Source organism: Chiloscyllium plagiosum, unplaced genomic scaffold, assembly GCF_037043375.1.
Source record: "Chiloscyllium plagiosum isolate Xiang-an unplaced genomic scaffold, Cpla_swu_hap1 HiC_scaffold_14, whole genome shotgun sequence".
NCBI classification, from domain to species: Eukaryota; Metazoa; Chordata; class Chondrichthyes; order Orectolobiformes; family Hemiscylliidae; genus Chiloscyllium; species Chiloscyllium plagiosum.
The window spans coordinates 33,589,004-33,609,172 of NW_028270152.1; the positions used below are offsets into that span (position 1 = coordinate 33,589,004).

Sequence of the window (20,169 nt, forward strand, 5' to 3'; positions counted from 1 at the left end):
TCCTGTGTTCACGTTCAAATCATTTATATAAATGATGAAAAGCAGTGGACCCAGCACTGATCCTTGTGGCACACCACTGGTCACTGGCCTCCAGTCTGAAAAGCAACCCTCCACCACCAACCTCTGTCTTCTACCTTTGATCCAGTTCTGTATCCAAATGGCTAGTTCTCACTGTATTCCATGTGATCTAATCTGGCTAACCAGTCTACCATGAGGAACCTTGTCAAACAACTTACTAAAGTCCAAATAGATCACGTCCACTGCTCTCCCTTCATCAAAACCTTTTGTTACGTTTTCAAAAAACTCAATCAAGTTAGTGAGACATGATTTTCCATGCACCAAAGCCATGTTGACTATCCCTAATCAGTTCTTGCTTCCCAAATACATGTAAATCCTGTCCCTCAAGATTCCCTCCAACAATTTGCCTACCACCGATGGCTCATAGAGTCACTGAATCATAGAAATGTACAGCACGGAAACAGACCCTTCGGTACAACTTGTCCATACCGACCAGATATCCCAACCCAATCTAATCCCACCTGCCAGCACCTGGTCTATATCCCTCCAAACCCTTCCTATTCATCCAGGTGCCTTTAAATGTTGCAGTTGTACTACACCACTTCCTCTGGCAGCCCATTCCACACATGCATCACCCTCTGCATGAAAAAGTTGCCCCTTAGGTCCCTTTCCTCTCTCACCCTAAACCTATGCCCTCTAGTTCTCGACTCCCCCACCCCAGGTAAAAGACCTTGTCTGTTTACCCTGTCCTTACCTCTCATGATTTTATAAACCTCTATAAGATCACCCCTCAGCCTCCAGCGAAAACAGCCCTAGGCTATTCAACCTTTCCCTATAGCTCAAATCTTCCAACTCGGGGAACATCCTTGTAAATCTTTTCTGAACTCTTTCAAGTTTATCAGTCTACACTTTCCCTGACTTTTCCTTATCAACTTTCTTAAATAGTACCTAGTCATGCATTATGTTTTGCAATCTAGTTTAGCTATGCACATATAAAATGATGCTTCAATTTCTACAATAAATGTCCAAAGGAACCCAATATTGGCTTTATCATTGATTCCTATGGGAAACCATGATTCACTGCAAGTTGCTTCATATAAAACCATAAAATCAGTCACAACTTTCAGTGAGGACTTGCTGCTATGACGTTCCTTCCCCAAAAATAGTGAATGATAAGCAATTAATTTAATTTGTCTCCTATGTCATTCACCTATCGAGCTATTCTAGAGAATAGACTGGCTATTCTGGAAAGTCTTTGTTTCTGCTTTGAACACAGAAATAAATAAACACAATCTAGGCAGTACTTTAAGTAGAAAACTGTCAAAAAGCATTAGTCAGATTCAGAAGGAGAATATAAAAAAAAATTATCAGTTATTTAAATCAAGCAAGGTGGCCAATGATGTATGGAAAATAGTTCTATTTCAATATTTTTGTATTATCAAATGCAGATGCATTGTATGAATTGAATTAACCCAGTCGGATTTGTTGCTGTGTGTGAAAAATTGCAGTGAAACTGCCTAAGTATTTATATCTATCATTGACTCACCAGATATGTTCTCATATCTTTTTCAACAAAAAAAAGGCGAAGCAGCGATCAGGACCAAAGCCTTGCAAGCAGAGGTGAGACCTGGCATGCCCGATTTAGGTCAGCAGCAGCAAAGGTGGCCAGCAAGCAAGCAGGAGTGAAAGCATGCCCAATGCAGGAGAGAGCCAGCCCTCTTGGAGAAAGGCCAGCTTGGAGTGTCTGTAGGCCCATGGCTTAACAAAGGACTATACTGTTTGACATTTTAAATTTATTTCTTTATTGTTCTACTTCTGTGACTAACATTTTGTACTTAGGTACTGTGCACCTAAGATGGCACTGCGTGTGGTGTACAGAATTGTACACTTTGCACTGTACTCATGTACCCTGTTACTTGAGTACACGTGACAATAACATCTAAACCTAAAACAATGAAGAAACAGACAGACAAATAATTTTACACCCAATTAATGTTACAAGTGCATGGGCTTCTTGATTTATACAAAGATTGATTTCCATTTGCAAATCACTTTTACGTATATTAAGATAACAACATGATGCAAAAGAAAACCCTTTGGCGATGATCATCAAAAAAACCCTACAATTTTTGGACATGTACTTGGATAAATTAGAACATCTGGTCATAACTCGAAAATTTAGGGTGACACAGCACAATAAAGAGTAAGGAGCAATTATAGTTAAGGAAACAGACAAGCATAACATTTGAAAACAACACCAAGATGTTAACTGCTGTCAAGGATTGTGAGAATTGTGAGCCAAGATCAACATCGTAAAGCATGGTAGCTGAAGACAATGTCCCTTGGTCAAATATTGTGGCTAATTAGACAACTCCCAGATATTGCTGTTTCATTCCTTAATATCCTTCATATGCAATGCAAGACAAAGCTAAAACAAATCATAAAGTATGTGAAATGATCACAACAGTTCTCAAAGTCAACACAAGCAAATTAAATTTTAATATACATCTTCAAAGTTGAACCACCTTTGCCTTGACATCTGTAATAATATCTATTTACGTTCTAATTAGAATATCTCCTTTTGGTTTTTGTCTATTTTTCAATCAGAGCCTCTGATATTTCTGTCATAATCCAATCTCTTAGGGAGGTTTCACTCAACTGCGCCAGACGGAATATACCTTAGGTTACAACAGGAAGCGAGTTAAGAGGTTGCTGCGCCTTTGGCAATGAGCTTTGAATGCTCACTGCCCATTGGAGTACTGCCAGATGATTAGAGAGTGGCAAAGGTTATTCACTTGTTCAAGAAAGGGAATAGGAATAATCCTGGGAATTACAGACCAGTCAGTCTTACGCCAGTGGTAGGCAAAGTACTGGAGAGGATTCTGAGAGACAGGATATATGATTACTTCAAAAACCAAAGTTTAATTAGAGATAAAAGGAGAAAGTGAGGTCTGCAGATGCTGGAGATCAGAGATGGAAATGTGTTGCTGGAAAAGCGCAGCAGGTCAGGCAGCATCTAGGGAACAGGAGAATCGACGTTTCGGGCATTAGCCCTTCTTCAGGGCTAATTAGAGATAGTCAGCTTGGCTTTGAAAGGGGCAGGTCACAAGCCCTATTGAATTCTTTGAGGATGTGACAAAACACATTGATGAAGGTAGAGCATGGATTTTGACAGTGTGTTTGAAAAGGTTCCCCATTGTATGCTCATTCAGAAAGTAAGGAGGCATGGAGTACAGGGAAATTTGGCTTTCTGGATACAGATTTGGCTGGCCCATAGAAGACAGAGGGTGGTAGTAGATGAAAAGTATTCAGCCTGAAGCTCAGTGACCAGTGGTGTTCCGCAGGGATTAGTTCTGGGACCTCTGCTCTTTGTGATTTTTATAAATGGCTTAGATGAGGAGTGGAAGAGTGGGTTAGTAAGTTTGCTGATGACATGGAGGTTGGTGGAGTTGTTGGTCGCATGGGACATTGATAAGATGCAGAATCTGGCTGATAAGTGGTAGATGGAGTTCAACTTGGAAAAGTGTGAAGTGATTCACTTTAGAAGGTCGAATTTGAATGCAGGATACAGGGTTAAAGGCAGGATTCTTGGCAGTGTGAGGAACAGAGAGATTTGGGGTCCATGTCCATAGATCCCTTGAAGTTGCCACCCAGTTGATACAATTGTCAAGAAGGCTTATGGTATATTGGCTTTCATTAGCCAGGAAATTGAGTTTAAGAGCTGCGAGGTTAATCTGCAGTTCTATAGAGCCCTGGTAAGACCACACTTGGAATACTGTGTTCGGTTTTGGTCACCTCATTATAGGAAAGATGTGGAAGCTTTAGAGAGGGTGCAGAGGAGATTTACCAGGATGCTGCATGGATTGGAGGGCATGTCTAATGAAGAAGGTTGAGGGAACTAGGGAATTTCTCATTGGAGCGAAGAAGGATGAGAAGTGACTTGATAGAACTGTACAAGCTGTTGAGAGGCATAGATAGAGTGGATAGCCAGAGACTTTTTCCCATGGCTGAAATGTCTATCATGAGGGGGCATAATTTTAAGGTAATTGGAGGAAGGTTTAGGGGAGATGTCAGAGATAGGTTCTTTACACAGAGAGTGGCGGGTGCATGGAATGCACTGCCAGCAGTGGTAGTAAAGTCAGATACATTAGGGACAGTTAAGTGACTCTTTTATAGGCACATGGCAGATAGTATAATGAAGGGTATGTAGGTTAGTCTGATCTTAGAGTAGGATAAAAGGTCAGCACAACATTGAGGGCCGAAGGGCCTGTACTGTGCTGTACTGTTCTATTTTCTTACTGGACAAGACACTAGTCAGACCTCAGCAGGAATACTGTATTCAGCTTTTGGCTCCTAATCTAAGGAAAAACATACTGGAAGCAGTCCACAGAAGGTTCACTAGGCTGATATGAAGGGGCTGTTTTCTGACAGGTTCAGTAGTTTAAGCCTGAATTCATTTGAATTTAGAAGAATGAGAGGCAACCTTATTGAAACATACAAGATTCTTAAGGGATTTGACAGGGTAGAGGTGGTGAGGTTGTTTGTCCTCGCCAGAGAATCTAGGACCAGAGTTCTTAATCTTAGAATAACAATTATGCATTAAAGACAGAGATGAGGAGGAATTTCTTTTCTCAAAAGGTTGTGAAATTGTGGAATTCTTTACCGCAGAAAACTTCAAGGCTGGGCCATTAAATATATTCAATGGTGAGATAGTCAGATTTTTAATCAGTAAGGGAATTAACTGGTTATAAAGGAAAAGGAAGGACAGTGGATTTAAAGATTATCAGATCAGCCATGATCTCCATTGAATGGTGGAGAAGATTCAATAGGCTGAAAGGCCTCCTTCTCCTTCTATATCTTAGCATTTCTTTCTGCCTGTACTTTCCAACAAACTAGCTACTCTACATTTGTATCTTTCTATCTATCTGGACAATCAATGTATGTAGGTCCTAATATTTTTACCATTGCAGTTTTTCCACTTTCACATTACTGATTTCCTTCATGTTATTCTTAAACATTTTTACGCTTTGATGTAGGACGCATGTCCTCATTGTCTCATTGCTGTTTGTGCTACTGAAGTGTAGATTTGTTTTCTTGTCTGACACTTTGGTTTGCCTGCTGTGATCCATAACTGTCTCATCTCTATCTGTCCACAATAGGTTTCAATGGCAACTGAATCATATCTGTTTCCCTTCAATTCATACAGTCTTTTAGTGTTTCTAGGTCAGTAATATCTCTTTTGTTCCTTGAGATCTACTCCTAATCTTTCTGGCCATGCTTGTAGTGTATAGTTGTGTGTGAGAGAGCGAGAAGCTGGTGAGTTAACAGTTGAGACAAGCACTGAACAGAAGAGAATGCACAGTGGGTAAAAACAGGCAGAGATGAAGAGGAGATGGCTGAAAAATTAGGAGCAGAAGAGGAGATGACCATAAAAAAATTAGTGACATTTAGAAGAGGCAGGAATAGAAAAAGGCAAATGCAACAGAACTGGGCAGTGGGCATCGGCAAGGTTAGAACTCGATCAGAGGGTTTACAGCCAGTATCCATAGCAGAGAAATCTAAAGAAGGAACATAATTCAACATGGACGTGGTCCAACAAATTAACTGGTCAGGAGAGATAGAGAAATCGGGAATGCAGAAGAGTTATGCTAAAGCTAGAATGAAACCAAAGGAATAAAATCAGCCTCAAGAGATATTATAAGATCAGCAGTAGTGAGTTGGATAAGAACAGCCAGGATAGAGCCAGAGTGAGAGGAAAGACACATTCTAAGTAATATGCTACAACAAGCAGGGCATGACCATTGTGACTTAAAATGAATTAATTCAGAAATTAGTTAAATGGGCGGTGAACAAATTCCTTTAATTAACTGCACAAAGTTAAAACTATGAAATTGTGGGCGTGCTTGGAAAGTCTCTGAATTTGTAGAGAAATCAGCTGGGAGACATAAATTAGTGAGTAGCAGAATCACTCGTGTTTCAGTGATATCACCAGCAGCTACACCGTTGCTCATTAAAAGTAACATAAGCAGGCATTACTCATGGTAACATTAGGCTAATGCCACTGTAATACAAGTATCTCATTATTACACAAAGTGTGTAGTAATAGGAAGCAAAGGTATTTGAATGACTTCAGAAACAGAAACTTTACAGTACACGAGGAGGCCAGTTGCCCCATCAAGTCTGTGCTGATAAAGTGCTATCTGGTCTAATCCCACCTTCGGATTCTTGGTCCATAGCCCTGCTGTTTACAGCACTTCAACTATCACCTACAGCTGTGTGAATGACTGGATGTTATCAACCTAGACTTCCAAAAGGTCTTTGATAAGGTGCCTCATGAGAGTCTGCTGAGTAAGGTGAGGGCCCATGGTGTTCGAGATGAGCTACTGGCATAGATTGAGGATTGACTGTCTAACAGAAGGCAGAGAGTTGGGATAAAAGGTTCTTTTTTGGAATGGCAGCTACTGACAAGTGGTGTCCCGCAGGGTTCAGTGTTGGGGCCACAGCTGTTCACTTTATATATTAATGATCTGGATGAAGGGACTGGGGGCATTCTGGTGAAGTTCGCCAATGATACGAGCTTAGGCAGACAGACAGGTAGTACTGAGGAGGTAGGAAGGCTGCAGAAAGATTTAGACAGTTTAGAGGAGTGGTCCAGAAATGGCTGATGAAATTCAGTGTGAGCAAATGTGAGGGCTTGCACTTCTGAAAAAAAAGAATACAGGGATGCACTATTTTCTAAATGGTGAGAAAGTTCCTAAATCCAAAGTACAAAGGGATCTGGGAGTGCTAGTCCAGGATTTTCCAAAGGTTGACGTGCAGGTTGAGTCCGTAGTTGGGAAAACAAATGTAATGTTGTCATTTATCTCAAGAGGGTTGGAATGTAAAAGCAGTGACGTGCTACTGAGACTTTATAAAGCTCTAGTTAGGCCCCATTTAGAATACTGTGTCCAATTCTAGGCCCCACACCTCAGGAAGGACATAGTGGCACTGGAGCATGTCCAGTGGAGATACACATGGATAATCCCTGGAATGGTAGGCCTAACATACGATGAATGGCTGAGGATCCTGGGACTGTATTCATTAGAGCTTAGAAGGTTGAGGGGATATCTAATAGAAACCTACAAGAAAATTTATGGCTTTGAAAGGGTGGATGCTGGGAATTTATTTCCATTAGATGGGGAGACTAGGACCCGTGGGCACAGCCTTAGAATTAGAGAGGGTCAACTTAAAATGAAAATGAGGAGACATTTCTTCAGCCAGAGACTGATGGGCCTGTGGAATTCATTGCCACGGAGCACAGTGAAGGCCGAGACGTTAAATGTCTTCAAGGCAGAGATTGATAAATTCTTAATCTCGCAAGGAATTAAGCGATAAGGGGAGAGTGCAGGTAAGTGGCAGTGAAATGCCCATCAGCCATGATTGAATGGCGGAGTTGACTTGATGGGCTAAATGGCCTTACTTCCACTCCTATGTCTTATGGTCTTATGAATAGGGATTCAAGATCAACTCCTGTTTTCAGATAAAGAAAGGTTAGAGTTAACGTGGTCAGGATATGCACATGCAATTCAGACCTCATTATAAGTTTATTCATTGTCCTTATTTTTAGATATTTTCTCATCAACCAGTTCAGAGATGTTATTCCACACCAATGGAGCAGTAGGACTTGAACCCAGAATTCCTGGCTCAAAGCTGGAGACACTGCTATTATGCCAGAAGAGCCCCTTAGTCTTTACTTCTACACGTTTACTTTAAATTCCCATGTCCACATTTAGAATGGAAACTGTTTCTGTTAACTACTCATGTTGTAATTATACCATTCCACCAGTGATGGCGCTACAGCTAAAAATAGGAATGATAACAAAATAAGTTATGAAATATTCCCACCACATAAATAGCCCATGTTTAACCTAAGCAAATTAATGATTTTACAATTTGAGTATAACAAGCTTATACACAAAATTTCCTTCGCAAATTATAGGAATAGGAATACGAAATAACCGCACAGAGGCCGGTTTCCCGTCACCAGCTCACCCTTTATGTACTTGTGCACCATACATTGGCTGTAGCCAGTCAGCTTGGAGTCAGTCCCCTGACCTAATCTCCTGGTTGTATTGGTCAGCCATAGCTTTCCTGAATGGCAGGCTAACAACACCAATCAAGGACCTTGTAGTCAATGAGGTCCACCTAGTTCCAATCAATATACAAAATAAGAATAGAATAATAAGATTTCAGTATAGAACTATTCAATTGATTAAGGAGTTACACATGGAATATCACAAACATATTCAGTTTTCAGATGCAGTAGAGTTAGAAGGTAAAGAATAATTGGACCAGGTTTTGTGATCTAGTTTTTGTCCAGAAATTATTAATTGGTCATTTTTAAAATGATAAACTTAGATTTGATATTTTATCACTTAATTGTGGAGAGTTAAGTGCTATGTTGCTTGCTAAAAACAGCATTAAATCAAATGATAGACGATGTGTCATTGTATAGTTACATGGCTTAAAGTAAGCAAATGAAAATTAGGATTAAATTCTATATTGGTCAAGTTCTTTCTAATATAATTCAAGATGTTTAAAAATAGGAATGATAACAAAATAAGTTATGAAATATTCCCACCACATAAATAGCCTATGTTTAACCTAAGCAATCATTTAATTCAGACAGATAGCACAGATTAGTATTACTGTCAATTAGAAAGTCATGGCTTACTGTAAGCAAAGTGAGCAAGACAGTAACAGTAATTCAGAAAGTAGTTTGCACCTCATTAATAAAAAAAAAGTAACTTACATGATAATAACCCAACCATGGCATTCAGGTGCAGCTAATGCATTCATTTTTGTATTTAGTATCTGTCAGCTGCCACCCTGTCAAGCTTCAGGATGTTTTAAGTTCTTCGGCTGTTGCCACTGTCTACTGCTCTTAGGCAGGTAATCAGCGTGAGCAAACAAGCAATAAAGAAAAACTCATTAAATCAGAATAATATTGTATGAAAATTGTCAAAACGTAAATTACCTTTAACAAATCCAAGCTTTCAGTCTTTATTAGCCCATCCATTTCTAAATCTTTACTAATTTTAACTCAAGTTATGAATTAAAGGAATTTGTCCTGTTCTTATGTTGGACATAGTTAGGCTGAGGCAACTGTATTAAGTGTTTCATGAAATAAGAAAACATCATATAGGAAAGTAGAAACACAACATAAATCTCAATGCAGGCAATAAAGAGTTTCCTAATTCTTGAGGTATAAAGCATGAAGATGGAAGTCTTTTCAGGAGATGTGACTGTTTATATATTAGCAATTTTTCAGATAAAGTCAGATGAAGTTATCTTTCTAACCCCAAAATAAAACAAAATTCAAAATTGGCTCATCATCATTGTATATTTATACTGAGATTTATTTAACATTCAAATAGATTCTGCTGCTTTATACATGGATTTAAAAAATAGAGGATTTGACATTTCCTTAATAAAACAAGAACACAGAGAACAGAGGGCAAGAATCAAGAGTAAAGCCTAGTTTCTATGGCATCCAGCCAGAGGAATACCGAGCAGCAGAATAGAGACAGATCAGTATAGACTTCAGAAGCATGGAATTGCAGGGATGGAAAGTATCAACACTTAAAGATGTTGCAGTTGGGTAAACAATAAGGAACAATGAGCTCAAGTTCACAGACTTAGTGATACAGAGGAACTGCAACTCAGAACTTGCAAACCAAAGACTGAAGCAAATCCCAATGGCAGAGGATTGAAACCTCACATGACAGTGTCAGCAAAGTGAATCTAAATGGAATTTAAATACTCTTGAGCTTAAATTCGGAATTATACTTACAGTAAACTTAGCTGGAGAAAAGGCTATTAACAAAACAACAAAAAATGACTGCAGAACTGGAAGAAAAACTTACTGAAAGCTAAAGTGCATTGTAATGCTAGATTTACCTTGGTGATTTTTGTTATTAACCATGGACATAAAAATTTATCATAGAAGAAAGAGACACAAAAAGTATGAAAAAAAATTCCAACAGGAAGTCAATTTGTGCCGATAGGAAGCGCATGCAAGCCTAATAGCATTGAAATGTTATCTTTCGGTATCTTCTGATCCTATTGAATATGTTTTTCATACTTCACATTAGAATGATATTTGTCGAGTAGCAATTTCTTCACTACACTTCAACAAATCTAGAATACTAACTTCCTCTTTACGGCAAAAAAAAACACTGGGATTCCCCTACCTATAATAAAAGGTGGCATCAAGCAACTGAATTATTTTCTTTTGCACCACATTCAGAATTCAATACCATATTTATTTACTGTCTATGTTATTTCTGTACAAGCTATTTTCAGCTTGTATTTCACTTCAACTTTCATTTCAGCTTGTATATACTTTTAATTATACATTACATCTACCTGTATACAATGTACATCAGTCACAGCTAAATAATGTATCATACCTACATATTCAAATACAGTCAGTTCTGCTATAACGTGCATTTCTTCAACACTGATTGGCTTTAATGTGATTGAAGAATTTAGACCGTTACATGTAGAACACAAACTTTCCTTAGCTGTACTGGCTATAATGCGATTCCGGCCCCATTAGTTTAAATGGGGCGGCTACTGCACAATTTTCTTATAACGTGAGATTGCATAAGAATGAACCTATTGCATTATGTCAGAACCGACTGTAGGATTGACTTCCTCTCTCTCAAAATAAATGTAACAAACTTTGTGCTGTCCGACCTCGCAAGTCACTTTTGTTAACCAAATTAATTAAATTAAGCCTTAATTTAAATGGTTAGCATTGTTAAATTGTCTTAAAATAGCTTAGACAATATCTGTAAAACATATAGCTTCATAGCAACAAAACAAAAGCCCTTGTGGGGTGAGTCTAGGTTCAGTGACGAAGAGATGGTGCCTAAAGCAGAGCGAGTCCTACATTGGTGAGTCTAGCACAGGTGGCAGGGAGGCAGTGGACTTCCCCCTTAAGGCTAGGTGCCAGCATGGACTGGGTCAGAGAGAGTGATATTTTGAACTTTTTACTTTATTTTTCTAATTTATTCCTATCACCTATAATGCTGGACTATTTGTTTCTTTACTTTTCTAATTTTTTTTGTCCTACTAAGAATTTTATCTTAAGTATCTGTACATAGGTACCTTTGTATCGAAGATGGTGCTGTTATGAGGTGACTGTAAACTTTTCACTGTACTCATTTAAATACGTGACAATAAAGCTAATTCAATTAAATTCAAATCCACAGCTTTCTCAGAAGCAAGAGCACTACCAACTGAGCCAAGTAGCAGGACTGGTATCAGAATGGAAGATGGCAAGTAGCCAGCTGCCTGAGAAGTTAGCAGTTGCTACATTGTACAGAAATTATTTAGAAATGGGGACAGGACAAAGCTAAGTTACAAACAAAACCAACCTGGGAGGCAGGCTCTGAAAATAATATAGAACAAATAGTAAAAGATAGGGATCTGGATGAAATGGGAATAACAAGCTGCAAATGTTTTAACATGAATCAAGAGGAGGTGAAAAGACCAGTGGACATATAAAGTGAATAAGAGGAGAGCACAGGATACTCAGGAAAAAACTTGGAGGAACTGATTACTCAAAGAAACTATCAGCATGTGTTGTAAAAAATAAGATCTTTAGAGGCACATATTCTGGGAAACAGTAAAAGTATCATAGAATAGCAACAAATTTGCAGAGATTTTCTCTTGTTGTACGACATAGAATTCTTGATTTGGAGATGCCGGTGTTGGACTGGGGTGTACAAAGTTAAAAATCACACAACACTAGATTATAGTCCAACAGGTTGAACTGGAAGCACTAGCTTTCGGAGCACTGCTCCTTCATCAGGTGGTTGTGAACTACACAATTGTAAGACACATAATTTATAGCAAAGGTTTACACTGTATGATACATTAAATGGATTTGGATTATTTAATAAATCCTGAGATGTGTTTTTTTCCTTCAAACATAGACAATATCTAAATTTTTGGACAGTGAGGAGGAGTTTGTGAAGCCAGTAGCAATCAGCTTTGAGCAAACTCTTCTTGTAATGTTAACGCTCATGGCAGAGAAATGGATCTTTCTATAACAGAATCACTATTTAAATAATATTATTGTAATTCAGATTGCAGTGATAACCAATATTGCCTTTGTTCGCGCTGCATGTAGATAATACAGCTTATATTTATTAGACAACATTAACACATTTTGTGTTAGCTTCCACAGTTGTTAAATTTATCTGTATGTGTGATTCTCACTACAAAAAATCCTAGAAATAAATCCTTAATTTTATCTTTCTGTTCAGGTTTTTTTTTTGCTATCTGGGTTATCTAAATAGTTTTCCTTTTTCTGATATTTTAGATCTTTGTAGAAGTTTATAGCTACTGTAATACCAGCTTTTACAGCAGGACCTATAAAAGGAGAAAGGGAGACATTTTTGCATGGCATGTATCAATAGATTCTCATCATGCTATTTTATACAAATTGATGATACATCTGAAAGTGAGCCTGAACATGACTCTATAATACGGATAGTTTACTGTAACAGGATCCAGAAACTAAACATAACCTCTTCCCTAAAATTCATCTCCGAAAATAACTCTCATGTAGTGATTAGGTTTCACAACAAATTGATCTTAACATGAAAACTTTAATATTATTTGATGTTCTAAAATGCATCACAAATGGTGAGAATTGCCTGTTGTTCAAAATTTTCATTCTCAATCCAATCAGTAAATGTTGAAAGGCTACTCATCGTGATCCTTTTCTTGGTGCAACGTTCGCCTTTGTCTGTATCTGGTCAGGGAAGTTAGAATCCATCATCTCCAGCAAGGAGAGGCTGGCCAATTCCATCCAGCAATGTGTGGTGCTGAACATCATATAAAATCTGGAGACTGAGGTTGCAACATTCTCTGCAGTCATTGCAGTTTTCATGAAATAACAAAACATTGCAATAAAATCTCAACCAACCTCATTTGCACTGTTGCAAACGACATGGAAGGGCTAAGTGCTGCTATATAATTGTAGGCAGGCAAGTGGAATTAAGGTCATATTCAGTTCAGCCATTGTCTCATCAAATGGCTTGCAAGCTAAATAGCCCACTCCTGCTCTGATTCACTACATTTGTATGACTCTCAGGCAGCTGCCATGGGGGTCTGCTTGGCTGATCGGGCTTGCATAATGGTAAAAACAATGACTGTGGAAACCAGATTCTGGATTAGTGGTGCTGGAAGAGCACAGCAGTTCAGGCAGCATCCAAAGAGCAGCGAAATCGACGTTTCGGGCAAAATCGACGTTTCAGGAATAAAAATGTCTCCTTTGTCCTCTAGAAATCCCTGTGATGGCTGAACCAACACACTGAAGTAGTGGCTTGGGAATCAATGAGTAAGAACCTCCTACTGGATGACAGCAATCCTACTCTTCCTTTTGACTCCACTCCACCATTATCCTTACAGATGCCCATCAGCCTGGTAACCCAGACTGTACATGCCAATACTGGGATGATGCAATCTGAGGGAAGGTCATTATAACACCACACAAGTCACACCATCACACAAGAGAACACCAAACTGCCCTCTTCAAATTCTCGGCAACCATTGCTCTCGATGTGGTCTCCTCTACATTGGGAACACAGGACGCCTACTTGCAGAGCGCTTCACAGAACATCTCCGGACACCCGCACCAACCAACCTTACCGCCCTGTAGATGAACACTTCAACTCCCCCTCCCACTCCATCAAGGACATGCCTCCTCCATCACCACACCCTAACCTCATCTTCTGCCTCAAGACATTCCAACCCCACGGCATCAATGTGGATTGCACCAGTTTCCTCTTTTCCCCTCCACCCACCTTAGCCCAGTTCCAACCTTCCAACTCGGCACCACCCTCATGATCTGCCCTACATGTTCCTCTTCCTTCCCACCTATTTGCCTCACCCTCCTCTCCGATCTATCACCATTACCCCTACCTCCATCTACCTATTGTATTCTCAGCTACCTTCTCCCCAGCACCACCTCCACTCCCCTCCCATTTATCTCACCACCCCCTTGGCTCACAGCTTCATGCCTGATGAAGGGCTTTTGCCCGAAATGTTGATTCTCCCGTTCCTCAGATGCTGCCTGACCTACCCCTCTTTCAGCCTGGTATTACATAATTATTTTTAATCAACCCTTTTGGAAAAGATATGATGTACCTTCATTGCAATTGGAGCTTTACCATTGCACCACATTAACCCATACTTTTAGGACATGAAGTTCTGCTTTGCCAGTAAAAACAAAACATGGTTGTGCCCAAGTAAGCACAATATGAACGAACAGGATAAGTGATTTCACTAGCAGTACTGGCAGAGGTACTGTGCATGCATGTTTTGCACATGCGTACTGAGTGTAATTTAGGTGTCAGAAAATATTCTCTATGCTTAACAGTATGGGCTGGCACACCAACTGATCCTTCTCTTCTCTTTGTAGCTCCTGAGCTAGGCACTCTGTCGGAAGTCCTGGTGGAAACGTCAAATCTCTCATGATTGCCAGACTGTGGGCCATACATCAAGTACCATGAATCTGCTGATCTTCTTGGCCATTTATTACAGGACACCTCTTCACCAGTCAAAATATCTAAACCTCTGTTGACCGATCTAGTGCTGAATGACTCTCACAGTAAAAGTATTCATGTGATGTCAGGAGCTGCTCTCCAGGGAGCCATGAGCCATAGAAGGGCTTCACCACCTGGAAGCCAGCCATGCATATTGCATTACAGGTTAAAGATCTGTTGGACAGTGACTGCCTTATTATAAATCATGTCATCTCCCTGGATACTGGCATTCATATTTCTGATTTGCTGCTGGTAATTTCACCCAGCTGCAGAATGAGGGAATGGAATGCCTCTGTTCCTGAGCACCTTTAAGTTTAAACAAGGACTCACATGGCCAACTGTGGGTAATCAACGGCTCCTGGTTCATGGCAAACCATATAATCCTAACCAATTTGAGCACTGTCTGGATTTCTTCAGCAATAGGCTGGGATATATTGTTATTCCTCAGATTGTATATTGCTCCAGCAGCCTTCTTATATGGAAGTGCATAAAGGATTGTGATGTATGATTGAGAACAGCAGCAGACATACAAATGTTTCTGGTAGTATAAAAATGAAGTGCATCATCATCTTCACTACAGATCAACAGAATCAACATTATTCCTAGAAATTCTATGAATGTGGTTTTTATTGTGCTGCAAGGACTGAATTTTCCTTCCATGAAAGCACAGTTCTCTGTGATGATCATCTTGGTAGAGCACAGCCTCCACATGCATTGACATTGGGATGAGTGTGTCGTGGCACTCTCTGAACTCCCTTGTGCTTAAGGCTTCCTGCTCCCCTCATTTGCAGTAGTTAGTGCTGCTCTATCTAGTCTTGACTTTTGTTTACATTCCTCATTAGACAGCAAGATTCCCAAGACAATAAACTTCCTTTCTACTGGTCAGTGGTAAAGGTAAAGTTGCCATAGTTTACATGGCTACTTTTTCATTAGAGAGACACAACCGGTGGTGTTTTAACCCAAGAATCATCAAGCCTCAGGCAAGGGAGAAGTTGAGAAGACAGTCCTTCATGGTTACCTTAGTCGGTGTGGTGAGCTAACCAACTGCCACTAGTTCTTTTTAGGGTACATCCTGAGGGAATTTCCAGGGAAGTGTTGATAATGTGTTGGTGAAATCTTAGTGAATTTCTCTTGCTATGCCTCAAAGGTCTTCTTCAACACAGTGCAGCTGGTCACCATCCATCAGAAAATGAACAGTGAAAGTAGAGCATGACTTTAAATAGCACCCAAACTGTCCAGCCATGATGTTTTACTCCAGTTTAACTGGTAGCTATTAAGACAGGACATAAACTGCAACACAACAACTGTGTACTACGAGCAGGTAGTTTAATTATCTTTTAGCCAACCCAGAATGATCCTCGTGACTATTCCTAGCTCATGCTTCAAATCCTTTACAAGGATGGTAACCTACGCTAAATACATGCTAAATTGGAGTTGCAGCTTAAAATCCCATCTTGACCCTCTCAGAGACTCTTTAGCACCTGATGTATCAAGAGAAAAATAGCCCCCTCAATGTCAGCTGGTTAGTGCAATTCTAAATCATGTAAGGTGGTAAAATAAAGAATGAAACTGAAAGATGGGATTGAGAGGGAAACAGACTGACAGAAAAGACAAACAAATGAAAATTTCTTAAAAGCTTTTCTATCTCTAAAAAATATTTTTAAAAATTTGATGGAATAACAGTTCACACAAAAAAAATAATTTTCAGAGCTAGAGATGTTCTTAGATATTAATTAAGATGAAGCAAAACATTAAAACTTTTCTTAAAGGAGAATGGACAGATCATAAAACATTTTCATGTGAGTTTAGAGAGTCCATCAAGTAAGTAGCATAATTTCATGCCCATTGATATTTTGAAAGATGCGTCCCTTGGCAAGATACTGATTTTTTGCAACTTTTGTAGGTACGAGAAAATATAGAAGCCAACTTAATTACACATGTAATTACTAGAAGATGCAGGTCAATTCACATTTTAGGAAATATGTGCATTGATAGTTTCACCATCACTTTTCATGCAAAATTTGGGCTAACATCATAGTCCTGATGAGTGAGTTTTAAAAATACTAAAAGTATTGTCAAGAAAAGAATTACAATTTTTAACACATATGGCAACAATGTTGCCAATAACACCATAAGACTCAGGAGCAGAGATGGGCAATTCAGCATATCGAGTATGCCGCGCCATTCAACAAAATCATCTTTTTGATCTGATAATCTTCAAGTGGGCGGCACGGTGGCACAGTGGTTAGCACTGCTGCCTCACAGCGCCTGAGACCCGGGTTCAATTCCCGCCTCAGGCGACTGACTGTGTAGAGTTTGCATGTTCTCCCCGTGTCTGCGTGGGTTTCCTCCGGGTGCTCCGGTTTCCTCCCACAGTCCAAAGATGTGCAGGGTCAGGTAAATTGGCCATGCTAAATTACCCGTAGTGTTAGGTAAGGGGTAAATGTAGGGGTAAATGTAGGGGTATGGGTGGGTTTCGCTTCGGCGGGTCGGTGTGGACTTGTTGGGCCAAAGGGCCTGTTTCCACACTGTAATGTAATCTAATCTAATGTAATCTAATCTAATCTAATTAAAAAAGTTCACTAAACTGCATTTTCCCTCCACCCCATGATTTCCTTGCTGATCTATCTTGGCTTTGAATATACGTCTTAAGGACACAGCTCTGGTAAAGAATTCCAGATTCACTACCATCTGAGAAAAGAAACTTCATTTTGGTCTTAAATTAAATACTCGGATTACATCTGCCAGTCCGAGACCCCTTTAGGAGGAAAAGCCCTGTAAGGGTAGAATCTTGTCATATTTTGGGAAATGGTCAATTTTGTCAGGTTTTACAGAGGGGTTCTTTCTGCAAGACCCAGCAACATTTCTCAATGTATCATCCAAACTTGTCTTATTAATCACAAACCCCACCACTGTCAGGATATTCTGAAATTGACCATTATCCTTTGTGCTGCTGAAAGACTTGTGCACCCAGACAAGCACTTTCAGTCTGGTGTTCCCCTGCACAGTGTCCGACATTTACCAAATACTTGGTAGAGGAAGAACTGACATCCTTTGTGGATAGGGTCCTGGACATCCTGGTGGATGGGGTGATGTGTAGGAGGGACGTAATCTTCCCCTAAACCAGCAGTGGAGATGCCAAACCCTGTCAGCCTGGGCCGTACTCAACATAGTTTTGGTCATAAAGAGGAATGCCCAGAAGTGAAGGAAAATGGTCAATGAACTTTTCCACTCTGTGAGAACAAGAGCTGTTACCTTCTCTCTGTGAGCTCACACCCACTCTGTCTTGCCTAGTGCACTCACTTTCCACCAAGGTGCATGCTCTTCCACTCTCAATTTCATACAACACATTTCCTCACACATCCCAACACCAGCAATCCATGCACACCCTCTGTGTTGCCTAATTATTCACATGGAACAACTCACTGTATTCACACCCGCCCCCCAACACCAGCACTAAGAGCTGTGCCATCTGCTTTCATTTCACTCAATCCCTCCCTTTCTCTCATTGCAGGAGAAAACAGCCCACAAGAGGGCAGAAACTGCCAAAGTGGGTGGCAAGTTGCCTGACATTCAGCTCTTCACCCCTTACGCGGAGAGGATTCTGACCCTGACTGCACCAAATGCCTGACTCTCTGTGACCAAACACCTAGAATGATATCACAGGCTGTCTGTGAGTAAGTGTTTCAAAACCCATAATTGTGTTTGTCGTTCATAAGAACCAGAAACAGAACATGAGGTGGATGGAGGGTAAATTAGGACAGGGAATAATTTATTGTGCATCCTCTCAGTTTCACAGTCGGTCCTAGACTGCTACCGTTTGGAGTGGGCACCCACAACCGCTAGTAACAGGTATTTCTCTCATGGTCCCACAAAATTAATGTGAATCTATTGCCATGGTGAGGCCACTCCTCTGGGTGAAGGAGTGACAATGGCAGCACCTTCTTTTCTAAAGCGCAGGATTTGCATGGTCCTGCTTTCTCCTGAATTTGGAGTTCTCATTCAGCCACCAAAAATAGCTCCTAGCTATTTATTTCATTTGCGCCATGCCGGGGTTCCCTTGAAAACTTGTCCCAGCACCTTTCCTCTTCCCAGAAGGGAATAACAACTCTCATTCCCCAAATTAAATGCCTGTGTGATACCGACAATACCCACCTCTTGGATAAATAAGGACAGTTTCTATGATAAGTCCTTCCTGTCAGGACCAAACCCACCACTAAGCTCAAGAAGGGGTCATTCTAGGTAGCATTCTGCATTTGACCTGCTGACACCAGCAGCTTGTCTTCCTGGGAAAAGTATATATTTTTCAGGTTTCAGTCAGGAACATCCTAACCTCCCAGTAGCAGTAACCGTCTGCACTGCGGGGCTTCTCCGGCTGTCGGTTTCTGATTTCAAATGAGTAGGCCGACAGAGCCAATGCCCATTTCTGCCACTGTTGACTGTATCTCCGTACACAGGCTAAAAGTGGAGGTTAAAGCGGCCTATGGTCTGTCAGCAACACATATTGCCTGCTGTAAAGGAAATGGGTGAACTTCTTAAGACCAACCACAGTACTCAATCCTTCTTTTTCCACTTCAGCATACTCCTCCATCTTCGTTAGTGAACTCAATGCGAATGCAATGTGCCTTTTCTCTCCATTTGGCAGGATGTGTGACATTACAGTGCCAAACTCATATGGCAAGACATCACGCTCCAACTGCAGTGGCAACTTTGGGTCGAAATGAGTCAATATTTCTGACCCTTTTTTAGGGCATGCTTCACCTCCAGGTAAACCTCCTCACGTTCGTACATATATTTCCATGGTCACCCTTTTCCCACTAACCAATGCAGAGTTTTAGTACAGTTGACGGATTAGATAGGAACTTGCCATAGTAAATTTACAAGTCCCAACAATGATCGCAGTTGAAACACATTATCTGGTCTAGGGGCCGACAGTATAGCCTCCATGTTCTTGGGACGCTTACCATCAAATATATGGCTGAGTACTCTATTCTCCCTTTTTACTTGTAGGCCGTGTTCCTGCAACCTTTCTCGGCTTGTTTCAAGATTTTTCAAATGCTCCTCTTCTAAGGATCCAGTAACCAAAATACTATCCAAGTAACATTGGACACCTGGCAATCCATTCAATTTGGTCCATGGACCTCTGGAAAAGAGCCAACATTGATATGATGCCAAAAGTCAGTTGCTTGTTGGGTACCCTGTGTGGTCACTATCAGCAGCAACAGCTGGGATTCCTTCGCAAGACTCATCTGCAAGTAGGCCTGCAGCACATCCATTTTAAAAATTTCTTTTCCCGGCCAATCCACTGAACAGGTCCTCAATGAGTAAAAGTGATATTGATTGCACACAGGACTGGGTTGACTGTGACCTTAATATCACCACAAACCCTCACAGCAACTGTATATAAGACTAAGACAATTGGAGTGGCCCATTCACTGGTGGTTAGTGGTTCCAACGCTCCCAGGTGCAGCAGTATATCAGTTCTGCCTTCACTTTAGGCTCATGGCATACAGTATTGGATGGGCCTTCAGACTCCTCGGATGAGCCT

The 20,169-nt window shown here is 40.4% G+C and overlaps 1 protein-coding gene across 3 annotated transcripts in view; it reads right to left on the reverse strand.

Annotated features, from left to right (window-relative positions):
• Positions 1 to 20,169, reverse strand: part of phf2 (PHD finger protein 2) — a 154,660-nt gene that overhangs the window by 117,454 nt on the left and 17,037 nt on the right. The window contains exons 1-2 of one of the 3 annotated variants that reach the window (XM_043708017.2): positions 8,810 to 8,934; positions 8,050 to 8,202 (exon numbers count right to left, since the gene is read on the reverse strand). The exons of the other annotated variants lie outside the window; for them this stretch is intronic. Coding sequence (XP_043563952.1) covers positions 8,050 to 8,075 — 26 coding nt within the window. The 5' untranslated portion in view covers positions 8,076 to 8,202; positions 8,810 to 8,934. Of the gene's footprint in view, positions 1 to 8,049; positions 8,203 to 8,809; positions 8,935 to 20,169 lie in introns of those variants that run through there. 3 annotated transcript variants of the gene reach the window in all.